This window comes from Myiozetetes cayanensis, unplaced genomic scaffold, assembly GCF_022539395.1.
Source record: "Myiozetetes cayanensis isolate MyiCay16 unplaced genomic scaffold, myiCay2020 scf13, whole genome shotgun sequence".
Lineage (NCBI taxonomy): Eukaryota > Metazoa > Chordata > Aves > Passeriformes > Tyrannidae > Myiozetetes > Myiozetetes cayanensis.
Genome location: NW_026086937.1, coordinates 14202548 through 14217625, shown reverse-complemented (window position 1 = coordinate 14217625; position 15078 = coordinate 14202548). Strand labels below are relative to the sequence as shown.

At 47.4% G+C, this 15078-nt stretch overlaps 1 protein-coding gene across 1 annotated transcript; it reads right to left on the bottom strand.

The window, feature by feature from the left end:
• Positions 1-5147: 5147 nt before the first annotated feature.
• Positions 5148-14786, bottom strand: COPS7B (COP9 signalosome subunit 7B). The gene is made up of 7 exons (XM_050307872.1): positions 14701-14786; positions 12654-12829; positions 11354-11429; positions 9879-9967; positions 9097-9299; positions 7860-7965; positions 5148-6538 (listed from the first exon to the last, which is right to left on the bottom strand). Exons 2-7 carry the CDS (start codon positions 12813-12815, stop codon positions 6380-6382), a joined length of 795 nt encoding a protein of 264 aa, XP_050163829.1. The 5' UTR covers positions 12816-12829; positions 14701-14786; the 3' UTR covers positions 5148-6379.
• Positions 14787-15078: the final 292 nt, after the last annotated feature.

The window sequence follows — 15078 nt, the reverse complement described above, 5'->3', positions numbered from 1 at the left end:
AACTAACCTTGTCAGAAGGGATGGCAGCACTAACCGAATCAGGCAATTCATTAGGTTTGGGGCACGCAGCAAAAGCCCACGCTCTCTGGAGCAGAACTACAGTGAAAATCCAGGGTAATGAGTTGCAAACTGCCTTTGTAAATGACACTTCTGCAGCGACTCTAGCAGGCTGGGAAAAGAGCTAATAGGAAAATCATTAGGTAGCATCCCTTTGATATTGTTGAAAACGGCACAGGCTATTTTTCCTGCCCCCTCCATAATTAACCTGGAATATTACCCATAATACTCTGGGCTGATATTCCCACAATGGACCACCTTATCTGCATCAGGAGAAAAGAGGGGTATGCTGCAGAGGAGGAAGATCACTTCTGGAAAAGCTTAAAAGGTTTAAGATTTCCCCCCTACTGCAAGTATGCATCAATTCCATCAGCAATGAACTCTGCCCAGCCAGGAGACCAAAGCCCTTCACAAACCCCTGTCACAGTCAGCACACAGGAGCAAGGCTGGGAAACGCAGCTGCAGAGGAGCTGATCTGCCCAAGGTTGCTCTCTGCAACTGCAGCAGAGCTGGAACAGGACACAGCTCTTATTTGCCCCTTATTTATAACACTGTCCTTGTCCTTGACTTCCTTTATGCTTAACCAGGCAACGGCCTTCACCTCCCGAGGTGCAGAACAGCTCTGAAGAGCAATGCCTACCCACCTGGCTTGTCTGCCAGCAAGGAGAGGTGTCATCTCACAGTTGTGATGTAAAAGGTACAGCTTCACAGCAAGGCAGGTGATCCTGAAGGAGCTGGTGCTCTCTAACAGCTGCAAAGGTGACAGTGAAACACCGAGACGTTACTGACTGCACTAGCACAGAGCAGCCTTAGGACTGTGCTCACCACGACACACTGAGCAAAGCATGAGGGCTGCTGAGATAAACTGCATCTCTGGGAAAAGTCTGGAGGGCTGAACAGCACTGCTTCCAAGCCTGAGACCCATGAAGATACAGCCTGTGGTCAGACAAGCTCCAAATACTCACAAAAAGGCTGATCCCTGACAGAGTGAGGCTTCGCTTACCCACCACAAACAGCTTTTCTGGAAACACAGAAGTATCATGTGGGATTACAGCATTTTTAAAATGCCCTAATGATACAGATATTCCAAAGCCTCCATAGGAGGCTTGGAGACACAGAAGGGGGTCCCATCTTCTACTAGAATTACACCAAGCAAGGCCTATTGGCACAAATTCTTCTGTGCTCTGTGGAGAAATACACATTTCAGGACTATTAAATGACCTTATGGCATCCCATTACCGCCTGGAATTTCCAGTGCGTATATGCATTCACCGGAGCAGGAACATCTTTTCTTATCAAGAAAAAGCTGTGGCCACAGCAACCACACTCAGGCAATTTGCAACAGGGTATCTCCTGAGATGAACACACTGTGGGAAAAAGAAGCGTCTGTGCCTGTGGATTCGGAGGCAGGGAGCAAAGCGCTGCTCTGCCTTTTCCTGGCCCGGTTCACCAGTCAGAGAGGGGAATAGCACCACAGTCACTGAGAACAGGGTCAGCCCAGCCTAGGGGGTAAACACGCACTCTCTTTACCTCAATCACTTACCTCTGGTAGCTCTGTGGTAGGGCCAAACTTGATGAAATATCAGCAAAATGTCAACAGTCCCTGAGAGACACGGACCTTCATCACGGAGCAGAGTGAAACAATGACATATTTCTAAAAACTCTGCTGAGAAATTCAATCAGACTGTCAGGCTAAAACTCTGTATTAAGAATACAAGGTTGAGGTTTCAAGTAGGAACTGAGATCACTCTAAACTTTAATTTACTTTCCTTGCTGCCGCTGGGTTACTCTCTCTCAGATTACACAAAAATATGCCACGTAGATTCAGGTTTTGGTTCCTTTGCATTAGGTCAGATGCTATAGAGGAATCAGTGGGGTAGAAAAAAAACAAGAGACTTTGTTTGGGACGAGGTGCCCAAGATCTGGCTAGCTGGGCTTGTGGGGCAGGTTCTTGAATTTCTCCATTTCCCCATTTTTAAGAATAATAATAAAGAGCAAGGTTGTCTCTCTCCACTGCAGTTTGCAATTGACTCAGATGCTGAAGTAACAGACCCCAGCACAGCAGCCCTACAAACACACAACCTTGGACTGTTTTACCCTGCAGAGGTGGCTTTGTGTGGTTTCCAGCTTAGCTGCACTCATATAAACCTGTAGAGAACTGAAAGCTTAGGAAAAGTCTGGTTTACCCATGTGATTTGTTATGTTCCAATACAGCTATCAAAGCTAAGGGCACTCCTCCTTCTGTCTCCCCTGCAATGAGTAAGCCCAAGTCTGCTTCACACACATGAAGCAAAGCATTTCACCCTCAGGATAAGAACACTAAAACCAAAGCCACCCTCTGAGGCCTGTATCATTTTCCAGTCTTATAGAAACTGAAAGCTGTTCAGCAAAATTCCCTTTGCAGGGCTGGTGGAAGAATGGCCACCTCTTTCTACCACTGTCTCTATAGGAAGAGAAGCTTTGCTTTCCCCAGCTTTGCTCTGGAGAGCAGCTCTGCAGGTCCTACTCCTGTACAGAATCCATGGAGAGAGACCTGCGAGCCTGAGAGCAGCTCCAAAAGCACCCACTTGATTTCAGAAATCTGCACAAGACCAGTTGCAGGATAAGTCTCAAATTTGAATACAGAAGGGTATGTCAGCATCACTTACTTTCCCTCCTACTCTCAACACAAGACTACCCTGGCATTCAACTTATTTAAGAAGGTGAGGGGGGAAGTAAAAGATGAATAGATTTTGAACCAAAACTTTTTTTCTTCTGTAAAAGACTGACATCAGCATTGCTTTATCATGTTCCAAAATTGCCTGATGTTAGCTGGTATCAACCAAGTCACAGTGGGAATGCCAGGGACATTTGTTAGCATGAGGCACAGCTTTAGGGCTAGGGCAGCCTACCAGCACTGCAATCAGCTGAGATCCTCTCTTCCATTTTCCAGCTCAGTGCTCAATTCCATATTAAACAAGCAGTAGTACAAGTGGAGCTGCAGAACACAAAGCTAGACAATAAAACCCTGAAGAGCAGAGGGAAGGTAGCTCCAACCACTTTGTCTCCCTCGGGGTGGAGGAGGCAAACAGAAGTTCAATAGCTCAAAGTCTGTCCTGCTGCAATCTTGGAGCGAGCTGCAGCTGGAGCAGCTCTTTGCTGCCATAAACCAAAGCAGGGCAGGACACTCTCCCCGTGCCAGGGAGCAGCATCCAGCAGAGTCCAGCAGTGCTCGGACAAGCTGCCTTAGCTGCCTCCAGCAGGCACATGCAACACATGGGAGTTTACATCAAAACTGCCTCTGCTTCCACCTCCCTCTCATTCCCATAGCACAGTTAAGCTCCCTGAGCACTCCCTACTCAAAACTGTTCACAATCCCGTCCCTAATTCATGCAACTCGGCTGAGTTGCTGCCCTTCCTGTAGTCACAGGGAGCCAACAGAGTCTTTATCTATTGTCCTTCTCAAACAGCACAGCACCTCCTGCATCCTTCTCTGTTAACAACTCTGCCTTCTGCTTCGTTCCCGGAATAGCTTCTAACTCTTTCCTTCAAGCCAGATTCATTAACCAGCTGCTGCAGAGCTGTTTTGCCTCCCCCAGGTACTCTGTGCATGTCATTTGTTAATGACTCATCTCAGCCTGGGCTCATTGCAGACACCCCCCTCCTTTTGCGGCACCAAGCCCGTCGCTGGCATACCAGGAGAGCCAAACACGCAAACAGCTCCATTCCCTCCAATACCCCAGTCCCTTCTCCGTCCTCTGTCGCCACCAAACATGGGACAGCTCTTTATTCCAAGTGCTATTTCCTCCCTTGCTTCTTTGCTGATCAAAGGCAATGTGTACTGAAGCATGAATAAGATCCTCACCCCCAGCCAGGCTTTGAGAACAGCAAAAACGTAAGAACAAACTCGAAAACTTCCAACACACTAAAAGAAGCTCCAGCAAACTAATGTGACTCCTGTAACTGGCAGGGAACAAACACCAAGGGTGCCAAACTCACATCTATTTCCCCAGCAGACTGTGGCTTGCTGAGGAGCTAAAAACAATGTCCAAAGGCATTTGTATTCCTCCTGCCTCTTTACAGGACTGATATTACAAATGGGAGGGAAAGAAAACAGAGCCTATTCTCACCAGTCAAATCCAGTGAGGAACTGGACAACCAGTACGCTGCAGCTGTCCACACAGCAAGCCAGAAACAGACCCAGTCCGTCTCCATCACACAGATTCGGGGACACAAAGTCCACCTGCACCTCTCAGAAGCTGTCAGCTAAACACTGGGAGAAGCTGGAACAGGAACTAGTACTGTCACTGCTTAGGGAGCAACTCCCTTGAGGTACAGGGGAGGGCTTCATGCTCTGGACTTACTCCCTTAATGTCCTTCCCTGGGAATATTTTGGCTGGGATTTGTAGGGGGACAGAGAGCTGGTAAAGAATCAGAAGCTCGATCAGAATCAGAAGCCTCTGGGACTTGACCCAGAGGAAGATGGAGTGGGATTATTTAGATCTACCTCTCCAGATTAAAAGCTGGTGTACCTGCTCTGCAGGAGAAGAAAAGGAGAGAGATTTACTTTCAAAAGTGAACAAGTCCTGTGACTGAGGACTGCAAACACGCAGATGGCAAAGAGTCCTGGTAGCAATAAGAGGAAGGCACGTGCACTGCACAAGCAAGCGCAGGTGACAGCTGGCTGCAGGACTGGAGGACTGTCACAGTCCTCTGCTTCAACAGCTCCCCTGCCTGCTCACAGGAAGCTCTTCCCTTTACAGAAGCAAAGTGGAGGGGCCAAACTACAAAGCACACTCTGCTAGACCCAAAGGGAGGAATTGACTGGCCTAAGACAGAGCACAACTACAAACCTTCCACAGCCAGCCCAAGCTGTTCAGGCTCAGGACACTGGGCTTGGCTACCAGCTCTGCCACGGATCCTTCTGCACAAATTTGGACAAAGGTGAACTACTGACAAAACATGAAGAGCGCTTTCCTGCCTCTCACATGAATAAGGGAGCTCAGTAAGACCTTTGGATAACATACACTAAGAATCAAGTAAATTCTCAAGTGAGCAAGTGCCACTGGACTACAAGCCTAAAGCAGCCTCAAAGTCAAGACTCCAGACTCTGACATTAAATCAGCATTTTTAATTTTTTTTCTAAAATGTGCTTTTTCGTGAATTGCTGTTCCAATGCTTCCCCCTTAAAAAAAAAACCAAAACCCCACACCTTGACAAACTAGGTGCAAATCACCTGAAGTTAGTCTGTAACAAATAAAAAAAAAAAAACCCACAAAACAAAGGCTGAAATGCTTTAGAATCACAACAATGTACAAAAAAAAAAAAAAAAAAAGGAAGAAAATACAACCTGAAAGTGTTCAAAATTCAGAAAAACTAGTCAAGTCCGTTGCTTCAGCAAGGGGATGCTGCTGCGACCCCTGCCAGTGGGTCCTGGGCCACCAGCCTGCCTTGATGCCAAACAGGCTCCTCTCCCGTGCAGACCACTGTCGCCAGCATCCAAGCAAGAGCGAATGCATTACCCTCCGAAGGTATCAATGGGGGAAACAACTCACAAGCAGCTCTGGGAGGTCACATCACATTCAGGAGGACCAGTTTCTAGCGTGCCCCTGACCACCTGCAAGAAGGAAGGCGTGAAAGAGCAGCCTGCTTCCTCCTTATTGTATTGATGCCTCAGAGATGCAGAACAGTGCTTTAAATCTGTGAGAGATTAAAGGGCTTAGTAAGGGCAGTAAACAGACAGTTAAGTAAACAGCCCAGCACTGGATCTCATCTTCACAGAGCGAGGTAGTGTGAATTTCACCCCAGTTTAAAATAGACAGGGGTAGCAGAAAGGCTGAAGACTTCCATGTAAAGCAGTTCCTGGCCTAGAAACCTTCCTGCGCTCCCTTTGGGAATGAAAAGATCTGTGTTGATGGCTTCCTCACTCCCAGCCTGGCTTTGGTAGCCACACTTCAACCCTGGGATTCAGACACTTGCTATAGAAGCTCTTCCCAAGATCTGATTTAGTACAGCAGCTTCCTCAAGGTTAAGCAGCAATAAAACTAGCTGGGAGGGAGCAAAACTGTCCACAGATATTTTGGTTTTTTTCCTGCCCCCTTTGGTTAGTCCCTTTCTTTAAAAGTCCCTCTTTAGAAGACCAGAACAGGGACACCCTGAAAATTCATAGGGGCTACACAGTGTAACTTAGCCAGGTGCTGCTAACTGGGAGCTGTGTTCAAACACGGCTTTTATCTGCCAGCCTGGAAGGGACTGGCCCAGAACCCACTGAAAAAGGAGTTGCAGGCCCTTTTTGCTCCTCCTGTTGTCATTCCTAACTGAATGACAATGTGGATGGTATGTTCTAGTGGCGGCTGGAGACCAGCCCTTTGACTTTGGACATCTTCTTTGTGGGCTGCCTTTGTTCTGTGTGTGGAGGGCACTCTCGCTCTACCAGCTGCTGTTCCATCTCCTGTGCCGACGACGAGGCTGTAGCTTTTAATGTTTTCTTTATGTTTGTGACCTGGCCAAGAAGAGACAGTGAATCAGCACCTGCTTCTTTCTCCCCTCACAGCAGAAACTCTGTTCATAAACATATTGAAAATCCCCTGGAGTACAGAGTGGAGATTACAAAAGAGACTCTCCCAGCAGTAACGCGCTCTGCATTTGACTTTATTAATGTTTCATCCTCATTTACAGCCAGAGCTGTTAATATTTCCAGTCTGGGTCAAATACAGAATAACTGGGGAGTCCTTTTTTTTTTCCTAAGAGACAATGGCACAATATTGTACCACCTTTCTTCCTGGCTGGAGGGACCTACTACTGCCTTGGCGAAGAAGGCAGCCATTCTACTTTTCTGTTGGCCAGAAGCAGAAGGTGAAAGGAGACTGTGAAAGAAAAATTTGCTCTTAGGACAGCACTTGAAAAGGGAAAATGCCATTTGACCTGGTTGGCTGGTTGAGCCATAGGTATTTGCTAGAAGTGGGAACAGAAATTGGTTTCATGGGAGGCAGCAGTAATGTTTCTGCTACTGTGGCTGAAAAGGAGAGATGCATCACCAGGAACCATCCTCTGTCCCCTGGAACTCTGTAGGGCTCACTACAAATACAATGAGCAAACCTTTAAAAAAAAAACCCCAAGGTTTGGGAGTCAGGTGCACCAACACCAGGCCAAAGGCATTTGGCAAACCAAACGTCCAATGGATGCTGATAGAGCCTCCAAGCACACGCAAACATAAACCTGCAGGGATGCAGCCTTTGGCAAGAAATAAGCCCTGATCCAGCGCCTCGGGAGGCCCGTTCCCACCTTTAGGTGGGTTTGGTGGCTCGGGCCGGCCGGACCGCGGGCTCGTGCTGCCACCTACGGGCGGGAGCGCGCAGGGCCCGGCCGGGCCGCCCCGGCCCCCGGGGGAGCTGCCGGGGGCACGTTTTGCAAAGGCAACGAGCCTCGAGAGATTTTTGTCAATCGCACTTTCAGGTGCCAAACAAAGAGAACTGGTTTATTTTTTAGCTTCCAACCTGCCTACAATTCCTACAGAATTGTATCAAAGCCTTGTGCTGAAAGCACAGTTTTCCACACAAATCAATGTAGGACAACAGTTAGTTCAGTCACCTACCCTAAATTTATAAAAATGTATCAAGAAAGGTGCAATCTGCTCGTAGTGGGCAAATGTGATGTTTGTGGTCTTACCAGCACTGAGAAACAGACGTGTTTTCTTCCTACCCCACACCTTATTTGCATGATTGCCAGCCTGATTCAGAGAGCCATGACCATCAACCAGGTGTTACCGGATCATTTTTTTCAGCAAACACTTATCAACCACTCTGAAATTACGCTGTACCCACCTCCATCTCTACCTGCTGCTGAGTTCTGTGATGGTTCTCTTTGTACTGGTTGGCTCTAAGTACTTGCTGCTCAATTCCTAAAAGAACTGCCTCACAACCGTCGCACCTGTAAGACACAAACCATGTCAAACAATGTCTATGAGTTCCCTCTGGAGCAGCTCAGTCAGGCACTGAAAAGTCACACTTATCCAAAAGTTTAAGAGATTATTAAATTTATACCTCCTGCTTAGAGATGCAAAAAGCTGGCAAGTTTTTTTTGCTGCATACTCGATGAATTTCACAGCATTCTCTAGAGAGTCTGTGTTGCTCTTACCATCAAAGAGTAAGGGCAGGTTCATTGTACTTTCAACCTTCCTTTTCAATCAGAATTGCGGCTCAAACAGGGATGCAACACATTATTTAAAGTAAGAAAAATTTTAAAATTAAGGAAAAAAGTAATACCAAAATAAGTGTTCAAATGACAAGAACTCAGATCTGGAGAAGACAAAAAAGTGGGTTCACTGTTACCTTCCAAACAGGGTTGTAAGGTCCTGGAAGCTGCCAGAGCCCTCCTGCCATGATGGGACTGAGGGAGTTGGAGTAGAGAAGCAAAAAACCTGCCCCCACCTCAGGACAGTGTATTTGCCCAGCAGTTTAGTTACTTTTCATGCACTCATTGCCACAGCAACTAGGAAGCAATTCCCAGTCAGTTTAGGATCTGCCACGGGCTCCAAAGTCTACAGGGGAATTTCTCTGGGTGGGAAAGGAGTCCTACAAAAAGATGAGAAGTAGCTCCTGGCAAAGGTACAAAATGATAATACCACAGTCCCACTGTGGTTGCAGGCAGCAGTCTCTAGAATTTGCCCACATGGTTCTCATCCCAGTGAAAAAGGCTGTAAAGTAACAGTTCTGTTTTCATTATCAAGTGTAACAGCAGCAAGGAGAGGACCTTGGGTCCAGTTTGGCACCTCTCTCTGCACAAGCCTCTTCTCCTCGCTGGGGTCCTGCCATGTAAAAACAACAGTGTGAGCAGAAGCTCACCATGTGGTAGTTTGGCTTCACATATAACACAAATTGAGTCCCAGATGGGATCTTGGAAAACTCGCCCAACAGACTCCTCCTCCACGTGCCGATTTATAGCACAGGACTCCTGATTAATGGAACATGAAATTGAGCCAGCACTTGAAACTCTGAGGATAAGCTAAAAACAGGACAAGCCACGTAACAAGGAACAAGAAAGGTAGAGAGGCTGCCTCACCATTCCTGGAGTGTTTTGACAATGTTACTGATGTCCTTCTTCTGAATGTCTCTACCAATACAAAAATCCACCTCTAACACCTGGTTTCGCTGATCCAACTTCCCCTGGATAATATCTGTATAAACCGCCTCAATAATCAGATCTTCCAACTCCCTCAGATTCCTCATATCCAGGTCCTTCAGCAACACAGAATAGGGAATGCACTAAAAAAGCAAGACCAAGAGTAAGTCAACAGTCCTAGAGTCAAAAATGAACAGCTAAGTCTGAGAAGGTCAAGACTCAAACTTTTACTGTATCCTACACTTTAACCTGCACATGCAGCAGTGACTGATCGTGGCAGAACAAACACCTGCCAGGCCATGAAATATTCTGTCACAACTTCAGTAATTCCCGAAGCTTTGGCATTAGCACATCACGGAAGAAAAAAGGTAATGGGATTGTATAAGAAATTAAGAGTGCTGGCTTAGCCCTTTCTAGAACAAAAAGTGGTTTTAAGCAGGATTCTCTGTTTCCAGCAGTGAATGAAGCCATACAAAGTTTCCCAGGCCTTCCTGACCAATTTGCACGTCAGTTCAGACACCCTTACACCTCATCCATGGAATTCCACTAGGCTAATGTCCCAAATGCACCAGGAGAGAACACTGTACACTGCAGGTACTTTCCTAGGACAGAATTTTTTTGTGAGTAATTATGGATTCCATAGCACTTCAGTGCTATGGAGTGGATGCTATTTTCTAAAACTAAACCAAGAGCCCAGTGGTGCCACACTCCAGGCACGTTACCTTCATTCGGGACGCCAGGCTTACGATCGTCAAGTGCTTCAGCTTGTTTGTCTGAGTCACTGTTAATTCAGGAAGGTTGTCTTTGTTTGCTGTTAATGTCAAAAAGACAGGATTCAGGACTTGTTAAAAACAACTTGACAATTCCATGCTTCTCTGCTTCTTTAGTAATTCTGGTTCTGAAATTAGAAGGTAATTCACAAGTGGTGCCCTGCCAAAACTGCTGGTCAATGTTTTGTTTCTAATAAGTAATTTTTATTTCATTAACAAGCTGACAGAATAAAATCTTCCTTCTTGGCTAATCTGTTCACAAATACAGCTGGTTTTATTTCTCTGAAGAACTGCAGAATTTAGAGTTGAAAGTTTAAAGTACCAGGCTGAGGAAGAGAGGAAAAATTATTAATCTAGATGGCCACACTGTCACAGTATTATATCCATGTGCCTCATGAATATTTAAAAACAAAAAGGAAACTGGCAGCTCTCCAAAGCAAAAAACCCTCTTTAAAATATCTACTTTAATGGAAATTAATGTTTCAGGGCCACTCAAGTTCTCCCATCCATCCCACCTCATCCACTGTTCTACATTTTGACTACCTTTACCCATTTTTCTCTCTCCACTAGAAAAGGAAGAACGATCTGTGCTGTCACATGCTGGGACACAAGAGCCATGAACAGCAAACACATCCTCTAATCAGCCACAGAATTCATGAGGCTCGTGTTGTTCCACAGCCACTGGAATTTCCAGTCCTTGCACTTACAGATGCCACTTCTCCTTACAGGAACTAGATAGCTCATCCAGCACAGTGATAGCCAGCACCATGACAGAATTCTTTGTCACACTCCGTAATGGTCCGGATGAGGCTGCTACCCACAAATGAAGCATTAAATTGTAGCAGAATGGAAGCATAAGCACCAGAGATAAAAGCACATTTCGACAGATACAAAGATGATTCACACACAGTCCCTCTGAAGCTGTATAAAAGTCATTATTTCAACTTCTATTCTAGCTAAGAAATTCTTCATTTTGTTTCAGCAGTGCTGTCATGGAATAAAAGGTTGTCTCATAAACCATATAGGTTTTTATAAATAATGCAGAACAACTTAGACAAAGTTTTCTGCAGTTTCCATAAGCGGTGCCATCTAAATTTCCAAACAGGTGTCTGAAATTGCCCTCTGCAGAGGTAAGTGGTCTGTGAATGTTAATGAATTCTGCTACAGACCAATTCCATCCAGCACTGCTGTCCCATCCAAACCAGTACCACATTGTGGTCTCTAGCCCTTCCTTTAATTTTAGCAATTAAAAAGCACACAGGACGCAGAGAACCCCTATGGAGAACTCTCCTCCCAAGCAAATTCTGTTCTTGGACAATTTCCCTCAGCCACACTCCACCAGGCATCACAGAAAGCAAGGAGCTGCCTCCGACAATCCCGGAGGGCAGCCCAGCCCTGCCCTCTGCAATCAGGCAGCAGTCTCTTACCTACATAGTCTCGGTACGTTCCGTATGCAAACAGGTTCAGCAGCTGGAAATAAGCAGCATTGGACCCTTCAGCAAGCTGAGTGGGAAGAAAAGAAATGTCACATTGAATAGTAACAGTCAACACAACCCTGATAATCAACTTCTCCAGAGAATGGTTTAAGCCTGCATAGGACAAGAAGTACCCAGAAAAGCAACTACATCTCTGTCTTAAAGAGCTGGACCCTTTCTAAGGGCTCAGGAGCAGCAGCAAATTTCAGCAGTTTTAGAGTCAAGATGATCCAGCCAATTCTATGCCCCAGAAATAACTACAGTTTGGGCTGTCAACTGCTTTGTGCAGCACCTCAGGGGGTAAAAGAAAGAGGCAAATCTTAATTTCAGCTGACAACCTACAGGGCCAGCTCTTCTCCTCATGTGATAAGTAAGCAGGCAATGGTGATGGCTGGTTAAGCATCCTGGCTGTGACTGTGAAAGCAAAGGCAACTCACCTGCAGAGCCACCACAGCTTCAAAGCAAAGCAAGCTGGAACACGGTGAGTTGAGTGCATTTGAACACTCAAATGTAACAGCACTCCTTGCCTGCAAACACTTCACTGGGTAACAGCAGCACCAAGCAGTGATTTTTATTGATTGGGGTTTTTTTAATAAAATTTGCTGCACACAATCCGGGGGGGAGGGGAGAAAGTCCTTGTGAGTTGATGCTGAATAACCATAGAGGCACTTCTGGGCATATTTAGGAGCCTGTCTGGAAAGCCAAACTTGCTGCACACTGCGTTATTCCAGCTGCAGAGATACTCAGCTTAGATTCCCTTGCTGGAGTAGAGGTAGGGGCTGGCAAGGCATTCTCAGCAAAAGCTCTGGAACTTACTTTCCATCTTGGTTTGAAATGGTTTGGATTTGGTTACCACCCAGGCCTGATACACTAGACATCTGTTCACAAAGACTTTTGGAGAGCACTGAAGTTCTGCTTTCCAGGACAGCAAAGGAGTAGAAAGGGATTTTTTTTGTTGCTGGTTGGCCAAGTGCCTTCCTAAAACTGTTACTGTGCTGCTGCCAGGTTTCTGCTGTGTTAGCAATTGCATTAAGGTAGCAAAGCTTTATATAGGTATTTTTTAACACCTAACATATACAAGGCAAAAGCAACATCAGTCTCTCACACACAAACATCTCAGAACCAAAATAAGTCGCATCAGGCCCTTCCTGGCACAGAAATTTCATGCACAGGCTGTGTGTGAAAATTTCTGGGGATCCCTCATATTGGAGGAGTGCAGAAAAGGGCATTAGGATGGAAACTCATCTCTTACCTCCTGCACGTTTGTTAACTCCAACAGTTCTCCAAAGACATAAACCCCAGGAGCCTCCAGCACTTGATTTATAAGAGCAGTCAGAGCGGAGCCACTTGTACCTTTGGCCAGTAAAATAAACTGCTCTAGAAGATTGCAGGACGGTTTCTGTTCCCCTGCCATTCTAGGTTTTCAATCTGTCAATAAAAGAATATAATATTAATACATTCTTCCTCCTCTGCCAAGTCCTGCCTGGCAATGGACCAGGAGGTGCTGAGCTTTTTTCACTGCAGCAGAGCCAGGCTCTTCTCCAGTACCCAGGGCAGGCCACAAACCCAGCAGGTTCAACTGCTGATTTGTCTGGGGAGCAAAAATGACCCACACAGTATCTGAGCAAAATTTCTCTCTGTTCAGTCCCCTAAAAGGATCTGCCCTTGCCAGAAGGAAAGTTTAGATTTCATGTTGTTTTCAGACTTTTCCTTACACTGATGCTGCCAAATGTGAAAGATGCTTTTGATATATCTGTTAGAGGCCAGCTGAGGCTTCCTCCTTCCTCATCACACACCCCAAAACCAGCCCCTACTGTAATTCCCTGTGAAGGACCGATCCACACTGTGTGCTCACACACCACACCTTTTCCTTTGACACTGGTTACATATATAGTGTGTGCACATAATTCCTACTGCTTTCTGAGCCCAAAAGGCAAAGAGAACAGGCCTGTAAAGCAGCTCACCAGTCTGCACTGCACAGTTTAAGTGTTTTGGGTTAACTGGAAAGTTCAAGTGATAAAAATACCCTGTCGACAAAGGCTCTATTTAAGTCCCTGTAAAGAGAGGTCTTTGTCTTCCTCTGCTGCCTGACATTTCTGGTGTGCATGTTGTCTCCCAGCACCAACATGTTGTTTTTGAAACCTAAACCACTATTTATTAACAAGCGGCACAAAGCAAGTTGTTTGTTTACAAACAACGGAGACAAAACTTCCCAAGCATGTTATTCAGACACCAAACAAAGAACTTGGCAGATGGGGGGGGGGGAGTTGTGCTATGTTTGTATGGGATAAGTATAAAATAGAGGGCGTAACCTTTACTCTGGAGAAGAAAACCAAACAAACAGCAGAGAACCAAACACCAGAGATTGTGTCTGGTTCTGTGACCACCGGGCCCACATCCTCCCCCATGGGGGAGCACAGTCACACAGGGGTTTCACTGTTTCACCAGGCCTACCCAAATTAAGGCTTCTGAAGGCATCACAGCTTCCTGTATTAGTCAACTTCTAAAAATACACTTCACCCTCCTGTTTTACACCTCAATGGTCTCAACCTGAGCAGGCAACCTTTCACACTCTGCACACAGAGATGTCTCAGCTCTCGGTGTAAATCCTCTTTCTGTCAGAGGCACAAGAACAGCACCTCAGTTCTGACTGAGACATCCCTGCAATACAGTAACACTCAGTGTGGGTTCCTCGCACACCAGTGCTGCCCTCCCCACTCACGGAGAAGGAACAGACACAGAGGACAATTTCCTCAGGAGAGCACATGGTCTGAGCGAGCTGGGAAAAGGATTCAGATTCCCCGGTTCTATTGTTCCTCCCTCACAGCTAACCAAACCACACGCTGGAGCGTGAGGTTGCAAAGGAATGGCTGGCTGTATCCATGCCCTAAAAGGGAAGGAATGCCAACTCTTTACTCCTTTCCAAGCGCAAGTTCAGACAACAGCGGTGCTATTGCAACCTGTCCGCACACCCGGGAATACCTCGCTGCTTCCACAACCGTCTTACCCTGGTGAGAAGTGACTGAAATACACAAAACGCTCCAACGGAGCTTGGCCAAAGGCTACGACAACCCGTGCACGGGGGCAAACCGGGCTCCTCCCGGTCAGTCCTCTCTGAGGGGGTTTCAGGGCGGGAAGCGGCCCGCAGACCCCGCACAGGGAGGCGGGGGTTTCCCGGCCCTGCCGTCCCTCCCCTGACCCCCGGCAGAGCCCCCGGGCCCCACCGAGCGGGCCGAGCCCTTCCTCAGGGGGCGATTTACCGGGAGGTCCCTCAGGGCCGCCCCGGCCCGAGGCGTTACCTGTCGGCTCCCGGCCTGCCGCCCGCCGCTCCCGGCGCCGAGCCCGCCGCGCCTCAGGCCGCCATGATGGCGGCGCCGGCGTCCGCGCGCGCGCGGCCCCTTCCCCCCCGGAACGCGCGGGCCGCGCCGAACGTTCCGCCCCATCCCGGGCGGCCGCCTGGACAGGGAAGCGCATCCCGAAAATCCCTCGGATACCGGGACGGGCACGGCGGGACGGGCACGGCGGGACGGGCACGGCGGGACGGGGCTGCTGGCCGCCCTAGAGCCGCGGTCCGGCGGCCCTTGGAGCGAACCTCACCGAGCAGCTGTTTCTTCACAAGCCAGGGAAACTCCCGCCTGTCTTTTGGGGGATACGGGGTGCGGTGGCGGCGTGGCGGG

Coding starts and splice junctions, on each gene's coding strand:
- COPS7B (XM_050307872.1), bottom strand. CDS start 12,815: ATGGCAGGGGAACAGAAACCGTCCTGCAATCTTCTAGAGCAGTTTATT. Junction 11,430..12,653: donor AGTTAACAAACGTGCAGGAG/GTAAGAGATGAG, acceptor CTTCCCACTCAG/CTTGCTGAAGGGTCCAATGC. Junction 9,968..11,353: donor AACGTACCGAGACTATGTAG/GTAAGAGACTGC, acceptor TGACATTAACAG/CAAACAAAGACAACCTTCCT.